The sequence below is a fragment of the Oncorhynchus masou genome, chromosome 25 (genome assembly GCF_036934945.1).
Source record: "Oncorhynchus masou masou isolate Uvic2021 chromosome 25, UVic_Omas_1.1, whole genome shotgun sequence".
NCBI lineage: Eukaryota > Metazoa > Chordata > Actinopteri > Salmoniformes > Salmonidae > Oncorhynchus > Oncorhynchus masou.
Window position 1 is genome coordinate 8,729,987 of NC_088236.1, and position 12,651 is coordinate 8,742,637.

At 43.1% G+C, this 12,651-nt stretch overlaps 1 protein-coding gene and 1 long non-coding RNA gene across 2 annotated transcripts in view; both read right to left on the reverse strand.

Annotated features, from left to right (window-relative positions):
* Positions 1–2,920: 2,920 nt before the first annotated feature.
* On the reverse strand, positions 2,921–4,540 carry LOC135513485 (uncharacterized). The gene is made up of 2 exons (XR_010451545.1): positions 4,489–4,540; positions 2,921–4,285 (listed from the first exon to the last, which is right to left on the reverse strand). It is a non-coding gene; the product is annotated as an uncharacterized LOC135513485 (long non-coding RNA).
* Positions 4,541–6,889: 2,349 nt separating this feature from the next.
* Positions 6,890–12,651, reverse strand: part of LOC135513738 (AP-4 complex accessory subunit RUSC2-like) — a 61,238-nt gene continuing 55,476 nt past the window's right edge. The window contains 3 exon segments of the mRNA XM_064936629.1: positions 6,890–8,788; positions 8,915–9,091; positions 9,299–10,463. Of these exon segments, the coding sequence (XP_064792701.1) occupies positions 8,578–8,788; positions 8,915–9,091; positions 9,299–10,463 (1,553 nt within the window). The 3' untranslated portion in view covers positions 6,890–8,577.

Sequence of the window (12,651 nt, forward strand, 5' to 3'; positions counted from 1 at the left end):
TGGACAGGAATGAATTTTCACACCCGTGTGTCAACCTCTACTGTCACTGTTGCGTGAGATCACTGTCAACACACATTTCTGGACACAATCCAGGCCGTCGTTATTTCAAGTGGGTTTCACAGATGGGCAGATATGATCAGATCTCAAAAAGTCCGGGGGATTTCTCAGACACCAGTGAACCACACCAATAATATGGCTAAAGGCTTGAGATCTAGAGATGAGGCCTTCCTTCCTTGAATAAATAAGTGAAGAGTTTTTCCACAATGCTATATCCACCAATTTTTCACCACAAATGATTGCTTATGAGTAATTTCATGTGTGTGTAAATTAATACTGTTCTCAGATTTTTTTATTAATTGATTTTAAAGTGGTGTTAAAATGGGAGAACCCCATAGGAGAACCCTTTTTTGGTTCCAGGTAAAACCATTTTGGGTTCCATGTAGAACCCTCTGTGGAAAGGGTTCTACAGGGAACCCAAAACGGTTCTACTTTGAACCAAAAAGGGTTTTACCTGGAACCAACAAGGGTTCTCCGATGGGGACAGCCGAGAAATCCTTTTAGGTTCTAGATAGCATCTTTTTTTCTAAAAGTGTACGGTATATTTGACTGAGATATGTGGTTGTAAGTTTCTCTGGATTTCTCAGTACATCACTGGGGACGAGCTCCCTGCCATCCAGTTGTGAAGCGGCCGTAAGTACACATGTTTGATTTGATTTGACACACACAGATAGTCTAAGCATCCCACAAGCACAATTTATTCCTGAATAAACAGTTACACTACAATTTCTATTCCCCCAGGAAACTTCACAGTAAGTGTACTTGTGTACATTCTTGCATTCGTGTCTGTCTTGGACTACGGTGCTGTTATTTACAAGCAGACCTCGAGCATTACACTGAATTCAGTTGATTATGTGTATCAAGTAGCCCTTAGGTGTATTACCGACCAAAGCGTCTGACACATCACTGTTGGTTGCTCCTCATTGGCTCTATATAGTCTCGGGGAAAACCTCCGCTTTAACTCTGTTCTTCTGTGATAGGGTCAGAAAAAAAACAAAAAAAACAGCGATACGGGTCGGGTCGGGACGTACTTTTAACAATTCCCGAAAAATGGGAACGTCTCAGGAAGTGTTTCAGTTACTCAGCTCCACGGTCCTGGAATGCTCTACAGACCAATTAGAAAACTCCAGGATCTTGTTTGTTTCGATATGTTGAAAAGGTTGGTTGACTTACATGTTACCGAGTAACGTGATTGTCATTGGGATTTAATGCGGTGGTGCATGATTGATTTGATCTATGATGTTTGTATGTTTCTGTATGTAATTGTACTGTATGTGTGTCTATGTCTATAATTTGTTTAATGGTGTGTCTATGTCTGATATTTGTCTAAAACATTGTTCCCCCTTGCTGCTGTCTTGGTTGGACCAGGTCTCTCTTGAAAATATGATTTTGTCTCACTATTTAGGTGTCCATCCAATTGGCGACAGATTGTCATGTGAATATGCAAAAATCCACATGCAAAAAAAATGCACATTTTCCCACCAGATATGTCTTTCCATCCAACGGACTTGTTGCACTCTAGCCAACAGCTAGCAGTATAGCCTACATTATGAGATTATTATGGACAAATATGATTTTTATTTGTCAAACGGCAGTCAAGCATCGATCACCATGTCACCATAATAAGTTCCTCGACATTTATTGGAAAGGAGCATCAAGATCACAAGATCATACTGTGCACTTTCACCTCCGTGTGAAGTTCATCAAAAACAAATTCATTTGATGCCTAATAAACTGCATGGTTTCCTGAGTCGTAGTGGGAGGACCACACACCAGATCTGTAGCCTAATAAACTGCATGGTTTCCTGAGTCGTAGTGGGAGGACCACACACCAGATCTGTAGCCTAATTAACTGTATGGTTTCCTGAGGACCACACAACAGATCTGTAGCCTAATAAACTGCATGGTTTCCTGAGTCGTAGTGGGAGGACCACACACCAGATCTGTAGCCTAATAAAGTGCATGGGTTCCTTCGTCATAGTGGGAGGACCACACACCAGATCTGTAGCCTAATAAACTGCATGGTTTCCTGAGTCATAGTGGGAGGACCACACACCAGATCTGTAGCCTAATAAACTGCATGGTTTCCTGAGTCGTAGTGGGAGGACCACACACCAGATCTGTAGCCTAATAAACTGCATGGTTTCCTGAGTCGTAGTGGGAGGACCACACACCAGATCTGTAGCCTAATAAACTGCATGGTTTCCTGAGTCGTAGTGGGAGGACCACACACCATAGCATCGAGTGACTCCAAGTTTGTTTTGATATGATGGTTATTCTATCAATATTTGCACATCAAGGCGTTTCCACCCTCATTTCTCACATAATTAATTTTACTGACACTAAAATCTCACACTTGGTCAAATGCACATTTATAAAATTATACCGAAACTTCCTGTTTCAATCACAGATGTCGTGATAATGGTATGACTTTCCTTGCATAAAAACTGTGGATGAATACGTTGTTAATGTGACTACCTGGATAAATAAAGGTTAAATGAAAGAGTAATACATTTGACACAAGTCAAAGAGAGTTTAAAGAAGAGAAGTGGCACCAAGTAAACAGCGTGGATACTGTTTTCAACCACTTCCCTTCCAGTTCCTTGTGTTGCAGCTTTCAAATCCATCAACAGTCATGTAAACCTAAAAGTCCCACAGAAGTTTCCAGCCCGACAGCATGTGAACTTCCAGAACCACAGGTCAGTAAAAGCCCTTGAACCTGGTGTATCCAAATTAGGAATGTGGAACAATGGCCCCATCTAGTGGCAATGTAGAGACGCAAACACGTATGAGGGGCACAAGTCATTTGTATGAATGAAGATAATTTTGTGACGGAAACAAAAGACAAGGGAGACATTTGAAGTATGATCACATGAGCACTTTGTTATTAACATCCATAGCACGTTGATATAGCATGGACAGGGACGTGTTACACACGTCACATGGGCACGGAGAACAGTAGTGGTGCCACGGTGATACAGAATACAGCATGAGTACCAGTTTACTTCTATCGGAACATGGACGAGAGGAGCAGGAGAGATGGAGAGAGAGAGAGAGAATACATTAGCTTCTTTCTAATTCTGCCTATCGCTCCCAAGTAGAGAGACAAGACCAGAACCAGTACCTTATTTTGGCAACAGGAGGTCGCTAGCTATTATAAAGATTAAATAATATAACAATAAATGAAACACTTTAATTATGAAGGAGTGGGAAAATCCATCTGCACCGTTTCACAAATTTCTCTGTATCTTTTCTCTCTCTCTCTCTCTCTCTCTCTCTCTCTCCCTGCTCTATCCATCACTAAGACCTCTACTACAGTACAATACTGTCTGTCCCGTAGTATGACCCTGCAGGAGGATGTCAATGAAGAGCAAACTGTATCTGGAAGACTAACAAAACCCTCATCCTCATCTGCATTTCCTGCATTTTCTGCACATTTCCTGCAAATTTTCTGCACATTTCCTGCAAATTTTCTGCACATTTCCTGCACATTTCCTGCAAATTTTCTGCACATTTCCTGCACATTTCCTGCAAATTTTCTGCACAACTGACATCTTTCCTCGAGTTATGAAGATAGATATGTGCCAAAACACAAGAACAAATATATCGTTATAGTCCTAATAATTTGGGCAGGTATTTAACATAATTTAACATAATATGATATGTTATGTCCTTTGCCCATAACATGATACTAACTCACATTTTAAAATGCTTGTTATTAACGCAATAATGTCTTAAAGTACAGCTGTTTAACATCCATATTTCAACCTCTATCTTTCCAAATTAATTATTGAAGATTTTGAATATATTTAATTTAGAGAAAACAAAATATTTAAATCATTTAAGTAAAATAAAATAAAAATAAGAAAAAATATATATAAAAAAAATATAACTGTACAACAAAATAAAAGAACGAAATACATTTTTACAAATACATTTTTAAGAGTAATAATACACCTTTATCTACAAGCTAGGTTAACTCTTATCTGATGGAACCTAACTCTTGTCCTCGTGGATTCGTCCTGGCAATGTTATGTTTTTCTAAACTATAATTTTTATGTTACTTTACATAATTTCTTTGTGAATTATTTAGGCTCTACAAACCCTAATCTAGGGCTTAAACCACAATGTTTTGACATCATATTAGGGTTTAATCATTTTTTACCTGCTCTAGTTTACCTGTACAGCTCAATCTGAACCTAGTTTACCAGTACAGCTCAATCTGAACCTAGTTTACATGTACAGATAAATCTGAACCTAGTTTACCAGTACAGCTCAATCTGAACCTAGTTTACCTGTACAGATAAATCTGAACCTAGTTTACCTGTACAGCTAAATCTGAACCTAGTTTACCTGTACAGCTAAATCTGAACCTAGTTTACCTGTACAGCTAAATCTGAACCTAGTTGACATGTACAGCTCAATCTGAACCTAGTTTACCTGTACAGCTCAATCTGAACCCAGTTTACCAGTACAGCTCAATCTGAACCTAGTTTACCTGTACAGCTAAATCTGAACCTAGTTGACATGTACAGCTCAATCTGAACCTATTTTACCTGTACAGCTCAATCTGAACCCAGTTTACCAGTACAGCTCAATCTGAACCTAGTTTACCTGTACAGCTCAATCTGAACCTAGTTTACCAGTACAGCTCAATCTGAACCTAGTTTACCAGTACAGCTCAATCTGAACCTAGTTTACCAGTACAGCTCAATCTGAACCTAGTTTACCAGTACAGCTCAATCTGAACCTAGTTTACCTGTACAGCTAAATCTGAACCTAGTTGACATGTACAGCTCAATCTGAACCTATTTTACCTGTACAGCTCAATCTGAACCCAGTTTACCAGTACAGCTCAATCTGAACCTAGTTTACCTGTACAGCTCAATCTGAACCTAGTTTACCAGTACAGCTCAATCTGAACCTAGTTTACCAGTACAGCTCAATCTGAACCTAGTTTACCAGTACAGCTCAATCTGAACCCAGTTTACCAGTACAGCTCAATCTGAACCTAGTTTACCTGTACAGCTCAATCTGAACCTAGTTTACCAGTACAGCTCAATCTGAACCTAGTTTACCAGTACAGCTCAATCTGAACCTAGTTTACCAGTACAGCTCAATCTGAACCCAGTTTACCAGTACAGCTCAATCTGAACCTAGTTTACCTGTACAGCTCAATCTGAACCTAGTTTACCTGTACAGCTCAATCTGAACCTAGTTTACCAGTACAGCTAAATCTGAACCTAGTTTACCAGTACAGCTCAATCTGAACCTAGTTTACCAGTACAGCTCAATCTGAACCCAGTTTACCAGTACAGCTAAATCTGAACCTAGTTTACCAGTACAGCTCAATCTGAACCCAGTTTACCAGTACAGCTAAATCTGAACCTAGTTGACATGTACAGATAAATCTGAACCTAGTTTACCAGTACAGCTAAATCTGAACCTAGTTTACCTGTACAGCTAAATCTGAACCTAGTTTACCAGTACAGCTAAATCTGAACCCAGTTTACCAGTACAGCTCAATCTGAACCTAGTTTACCAGTACAGCTAAATCTGAACCTAGTTTACATGTACAGCTCAATCTGAACCCAGTTTACCAGTACAGCTCAATCTGAACCCAGTTTACCAGTACAGCTCAATCTGAACCTAGTTTACCAGTACAGCTCAATCTGAACCTAGTTTACCAGTACAGCTCAATCTGAACCTAGTTTACCAGTACAGCTCAATCTGAACCCAGTTTACATGTACAGCTAAATCTGAACCTAGTTTACCAGTACAGCTCAATCTGAACCTAGTTTACCAGTACAGCTCAATCTGAACCTAGTTTACATGTACAGCTAAATCTGAACCTAGTTTACATGTACAGCGAAATCTGAACCTAGTTTACATGTACAGATAAATCTGAACCTAGTTTACCAGTACAGCTCAATCTGAACCCAGTTTACCAGTACAGCTCAATCTGAACCTAGTTTACCAGTACAGCTCAATCTGAACCTAGTTTACCAGTACAGCTCAATCTGAACCTAGTTTACCAGTACAGCTCAATCTGAACCCAGTTTACATGTACAGCTAAATCTGAACCTAGTTTACCAGTACAGCTCAATCTGAACCTAGTTTACCAGTACAGCTCAATCTGAACCTAGTTTACATGTACAGCTAAATCTGAACCTAGTTTACATGTACAGCGAAATCTGAACCTAGTTTACATGTACAGATAAATCTGAACCTAGTTTACCAGTACAGCTCAATCTGAACCCAGTTTACCAGTACAGCTCAATCTGAACCTAGTTTACCAGTACAGCTCAATCTGAACCCAGTTTACCAGTACAGCTCAATCTGAACCTAGTTTACCAGTACAGCTCAATCTGAACCTAAGGCAACATTTGAAACATCTGAATCCACTAAATGCATTGGGGTTTCTTCTAAAACGCCTCCTATCCTCAAAACTATTTCCCACCAGATAACCTGAGACTTCTCAGGACTGAAACCCAGGGAAAGTGGCTGGTTGGACGCACCGTGGCGTATATAATACATCATGTAGGGACCATAGGCATGGTCATGGCTAAATACGTCCAGCATATCAGCTCTCCCGTGGTTCTTTCTCAAGCACTTTACGGCATACGCAATAAACAATACTCTCTTTCTCAATTACATACAACCAATCAGAATCATTTGAAGTATATTTTTTGCTTGAAATGAAAACATTCAGTGTACTTTATTATATTTGAGAAAAGCCCACTTTTAGAGCGTTTTAGAATAGGGAGGTTGGGGTGGAGCTGGCTCTCCATTGGTTTGTACAGCCTCTCCATTGGTTTGTACAGCCTTCTCCCCAACACGTTCAGAAAGATTCACCAAAGCCCCTGAACAGACCTCCAAAGCCATGTGTTGCTTTCATTCGACATCCTTCCTTCTTTATCCACCTCTACTACATGGTTTTCCTCAACGATAATAAATGATATCGTCATTAGTCGTTAATCAATAAATAAGTAAGTCGTATATGCATTTACAGTCTGGATATATATATAGACACATACAGCTCATAGCTTATCATAGCCTCTTGAAATTCGTTTTCTCTGTACCGGAGGTACAGTATCCTCCTGAAAGCTGTGCAGTTTTATTGGATAAAGGAGAGAGGGGTGGAGCAGGTGGGAGGAGCTAGGGTTTTGGGGTTCTAACAGAGGTGAAGAAGAGTTGAAAAGACACAAAAACATTGTCAGTTTGTTGCTAGGTTACATGCACTAGGCCCGGCTCCACCCCTTTCCTTCCCAACACCTGCAGTGATAGGTCAGTTCATCCCATCCACCAAAACAAACAGGAAGTGAAGGGAGGAACCAGAGGATGTTGTTGGCTTTGTCCAATCAGTCAGGTTTATAAGTCCATCCAAAATCATGGTGTTACCAAGATGATGAGTATCAGGAATTTGCAGATGACGAGGAATTAATGAAGCCAGTTCAAACCGGTTTATCTGTCTGTCCATTTGTATTTAGCCCACACAGAGAAACGACGACAGCTGTCAGAAGACACACCCAGAGATAGATCACACAAACAATATTGTCTTTTTTTTTCTCTTTTCTGTTTTGTAACAACACTACTTTTCATACTAGCATCCTACTACAAAGCAGGGGTACTCTGGGCTAATTAAGTAAATCAAGTAGCATGATGTCAGTGTGGATACATTTAATGACAAGTCCTTTAACCAGTCTCCTGAAGTTTTCTATTAGCATTAGCACTAGCATTAGCTCTAGCTTTAGCACTAGCACTTGTATTTAGCACTAGGACAAGGACTAGCACTAGCATTTGCACTAGCATTTAGCATTAGCATCTGCATTCAAAGTGTGGCACAGCTAGGTGATTGATAGAGTATAGTTCTGGGGCATGGTAAAGTAAAGCACAGCTAGGTGTGGTATATATATATATTGGCTGAGCTGAGGCAGTCTCTGTAGCTAGCCATGTGTCTCTGTTTGGTATTCCCATACAGTTTGTTTTGGTTTGTTTTGGTTTGTGTGTGTGCGTGCGTGTGAGTATAGTCTGAATGTATGCATGCATGAGTTTAGTGTAGATGCATGCGTAGAGAAGTCTGTTTGTTCGCGCCTGTGTGTATAGGTATTTGTATATGTACATACATGCATGTTTACATCTGTTTATTTGTGTGTTTGTGTGTTTGTGTGTGTGTCTGTATCTGTCTGTGTTTCATCCCACAGTACAATAATTACACTTTAAACCAGTCATATCAGTCATATCAGCATCCTCCATGAGTATCCATCGTCTTGTATCCACCCAGTGAATACATACTGTATGTCCATATTTGGTCCTCTGAGTCCTTTCCTCCTTTCCCCACTCTCCCTTCCTTAATGTGGCCCCTCGGTTCAGACTAACTTTCCCAAAACCCCTAGGTTTACCAGAAATCCCGGTTGGAGGAATCACAGATCTCCTCCTTATTTCCTCTTGATTCCAGGAATCTCCCAACAGTGATTTCTGAAAAAACATAATTTTGGAACCCTAGTTGAGTCTGTCAGGTCAGTGTGGTCCCTGAGGCCATTGGGGCACCTGGCTGTCCTCCATGCCCCTCAGGGTAACATAGATGAAAGGCACCAGGCCCCGCTGGGCCCCCAGGGAGCAGAGGAGCCAGTCGGAGTCGGCCCGGCTCAGGACTCTCAGTATGTCCCCTTTCTGGAAACTCAGCTGGTCAGGCTCCGTGGCTATGTGGTGGCACAGGGCTCGTACTTCACTGGGGGGGGGAGAGAAAAAAATATGTGTCATTGTATTTTGTATACGTTGCTTGTATCCTGTATTTTTTATTTGCATCCTGCTGAAATATTGGTTGAATAAAAACATTTATTATGTATGACCTTACCAGGGTTGTTGGGTGTGGCTCTCCTGTGCTGTCTGAAGAGGTAGAGAGGGTTGGTTCAGAGTGGGAGGGGCCATAGGAGCTGAAGGCTCCACCCTCTTACCTGTCCCCACCCCCACCGTCTGAGCTACGAGGTCCAGCACGGACATGTCCAGACCTGTCAGCCAGCCGGACGGCAGCCTGGGAGGGACAAACAAAGCACAGCCAAATCAATATGGAAAACTCCTTGCAAACTTGTGTGTCAAATAATTTATTGTAATCTTTGAAGTACATGTACTAAATTATTGTCTTGGTTAATACTCAGCAAATGCTTAAAAGGTCATTAAAATAAAGAGTAAATTATTACTGTATCATCTGTACCACTTTACATCACTTCACGTCCCTCACCTGCTCTGACTTTTGGCTGATCTCTGCTCTGGCCTGGAGGGGGTGCCACCACCTCCTATGCTGGACCCAAACAGCCTACCCCAACGCATGCCCTGGGAGGGACACTCAGCCTGGGTCGCTGGCTGGGCCACTGAGGCCTCTGGTGCTCCTGTCACTGGGGCCCCCAGTTCCGTCTCGTTCTCCTTGTCCTGGGTGAGCAGCGACTCTGGGGGACTCCCCATCCAGGAGAGTCTTCCTCTTCCCCTGGACCCTGTCCACTCACCACTGGAGCTGGAGCTGCTCTTCCTGCTTCTCCCTCTCTCTCTGAGACCCTCCTCATCCTGGCTAGACTCCGCCCCTTCCACCACGCCCTCCCTGGGGGGCGGGAGCTGGCTCCGCCTCTCCGCAGACTTCTTCCTCTTCTCAGTCTTGACAAACTTTGAGCCCCCCTGAGCTGATTGGTCGATGTAGACCTGGGAACTCTGCATGAGCTGGTACCACCAGCACGCCTGGCGATCACGCTCCTGCCGCTGACGACCCTCCTCCGCCCAATCCCTCTCTCTCTCCTTCCTCCTCTCCTCCTTCCCTCCCTCACTTTCCCCTTCCCTCTGGCTCTCTCCTCCCACCCCCTTTGCTCTCTTTACTATGCCCCTCCCCCTCCCACTCTCCCTCCACAGATTGGCAAACCCTGTCCCTACTTCCGTCGTCATTGGCTGTGCTTCTAAAAGTCCTGCTCCTGAACGATCCATCCCCGCCCCTTCTCTCCTAGACCCTGTCCTCTGCATCATCCCTTCTCTATTCCCTCTCTCTCCAACCCCTTCCATCCTAGGCCATGTTCCCTCTCGTCTCAGACCCAGCCTCTCTCTCTTCCCCACCCCGCCCCCTTCCCTTTTATCTCTCATAGACTCCGCCCTCCGTGACTCTGTGCTCCACCCCCTCATGAGCTGGAAGGTGGAGCGTGCTGATTGGTCCAGGTCCTCGCCGGTGGAGGCGGAGCAGAGCTGCTCCTTGCGTCTACGGTGTTCCTGGCCCTTCTGGACCAATCGGGGCTCAAAGAGAAGGTCAAGGTCAAAGGGCAATAGGGATAGAGGCTGCAGGAGGAGAAGGAACTCCTCGAATAGAGGCTGGCAGGGCCTCTGGGACAACGGAAGGAAACCCCACGGGTGGTAGTGGGTCGCTACGATGTCTGGGGATGACCAGTGGAGAGAGACGGATGGGGAACAAACAATGGTTAGACTTTTATTTGACCTTTATTTAAATCACAAGAAGTTCACGTTTACAATGATGACCTGAGATTAGCAGAAGCATACCAGACATGGGTTGTAATCGTATCTGTTTTCTCTCTACGAGGTCAGGCACGCTGAGAAATCTGATGGCCGACAGGGTACTTAGTACAATAGGAGGCTGTTCTTTCTCTTGCTAGAACAACAGACGTACCTGCTGCGTACCGACGAACCTGCCGTTTCTACTTAGAATTGCAATGCTCGGCAACATATACTGCACTAAGCATATCCAACATATACTGCACTAAGCATATCCAAATCTGACCATTCCCATCAGCATCTACAAAACCATTCCCATCAGCATCTACAAAACCATTCCCATCAGCATCTATACAACCATTCCCATCAGCATATACAAAACCATTCCCATCAGCATCTATACAACCATTCCCATCAGCATCTACAAAACCATTCCCATCAGCATCTACAAAACCATTCCCATCAGCATCTACAAAACCATTCCCATCAGCATCTACAAAACCATTCCCATCAGCATCTACAAAACCATTCCCATCAGCATCTACAAAACCATTCCCATCAGCATCTACAAAACCATTCCCATCAGCATCTACAAAACCATTCCCATCAGCATCTACAAAACCATTCCCATCAGCATCTACAAAACCATTCCCATCAGCATCTACAAAACCATTCCCATCAGCATCTACAAAACCATTCCCATCAGCATCTATACAACTATTCCCATCAGCATCTACAAAACCATTCGCATCAGCATCTACAAAACCATTCCCATCAGCATCTACAAAACCATTCCCATCAGCATCTACAAAACCATTCCCATCAGCCAAATGACCAGCGACGTTTCAGCCTCCTGAAGGTCATCAGGTGCTATTTGCATGAATGAGGCCAGACTTACCAACCTCTCTCTTCTTTGTACTGAGCGGGACATAGACATCGACAAAGACAAAATGGTTGGCAGGTTTGCCAACATGAAGGAGAGGAGGAGGATGTTTTAAAACGGGACCTTGATTTGTACACCTTTTGGGATTATTATTTTGTTCTATTGAATGCATGATGCAGACCCGGTGCCAGAACGAATCAGTTTGTTCTATTGAATGTAGACCCGGTGCCAGAACGAATCAGTTTGTTCTATTAAATGCAGACCCCGGAGCCAGAACGAATCAGTTTGTTCTATTGAATGTAGACCTGGAGACAGAACGAATCAGTTTGTTCTATTGAATGCATGATGCAGAACCGGGGCCAGAACGAATCAGTTTGTTCTATTGAATGCATGATGCAGAACCGGGGCCAGAACGAATCAGTTTGTTCTATTGAATGTAGACCTGGAGACAGAACGAATCAGTTTGTTCTATTGAATGTAGACCTGGAGACAGAACGAATCAGTTTGTTCTATTGAATGCATGATGCAGAACCGGGGCCAGAACGAATCAGTTTGTTCTATTGAATGCATGATGCAGAACCGGGGCCAGAACGAATCAGTTTGTTCTATTGAATGCAGACCCGGGGCCAGAACGAATCAGTTTGTTCTATTGAATGCATGATGCAGACCCGGGGCCAGAACGAATCAGTTTGTTCTATTGAATGTAGACCCGGTGCCAGAACGAATCAGTTTGTTCTATTGAATGCATGATGCAGACCCGGTGCCAGAACGAATCAGTTTGTTCTATTGAATGTAGACCTGGAGACAGAACGAATCAGTTTGTTCTATTGAATGTAGACCTGGAGACAGAACGAATCAGTTTGTTCTATTGAATGCATGATGCAGAACCGGGGCCAGAACGAATCAGTTTGTTCTATTGAATGCAGACCCGGGGCCAGAACGAATCAGTTTGTTCTATTGAATGCATGATGCAGACCCGGGGCCACAACAAATCAGTTTGTTCTATTGAATGCAGACCCGGGGCCAGAACAAATCAGTTTGTTCTATTGAATGCATGATGCAGACCCGGGGCCAGAACGAATCAGTTTGTTCTATTGAATGCAGACCCGGGGCCAGAACGTATCAGTTTGTTCTATTGAATGCAGACCCGGGGCCAGAACGAATCAGTTTGTTCTATTGAATGCAGACCCGGGGCCAGAACGAATCAGTTTGTTCTATTGAATGCAGAC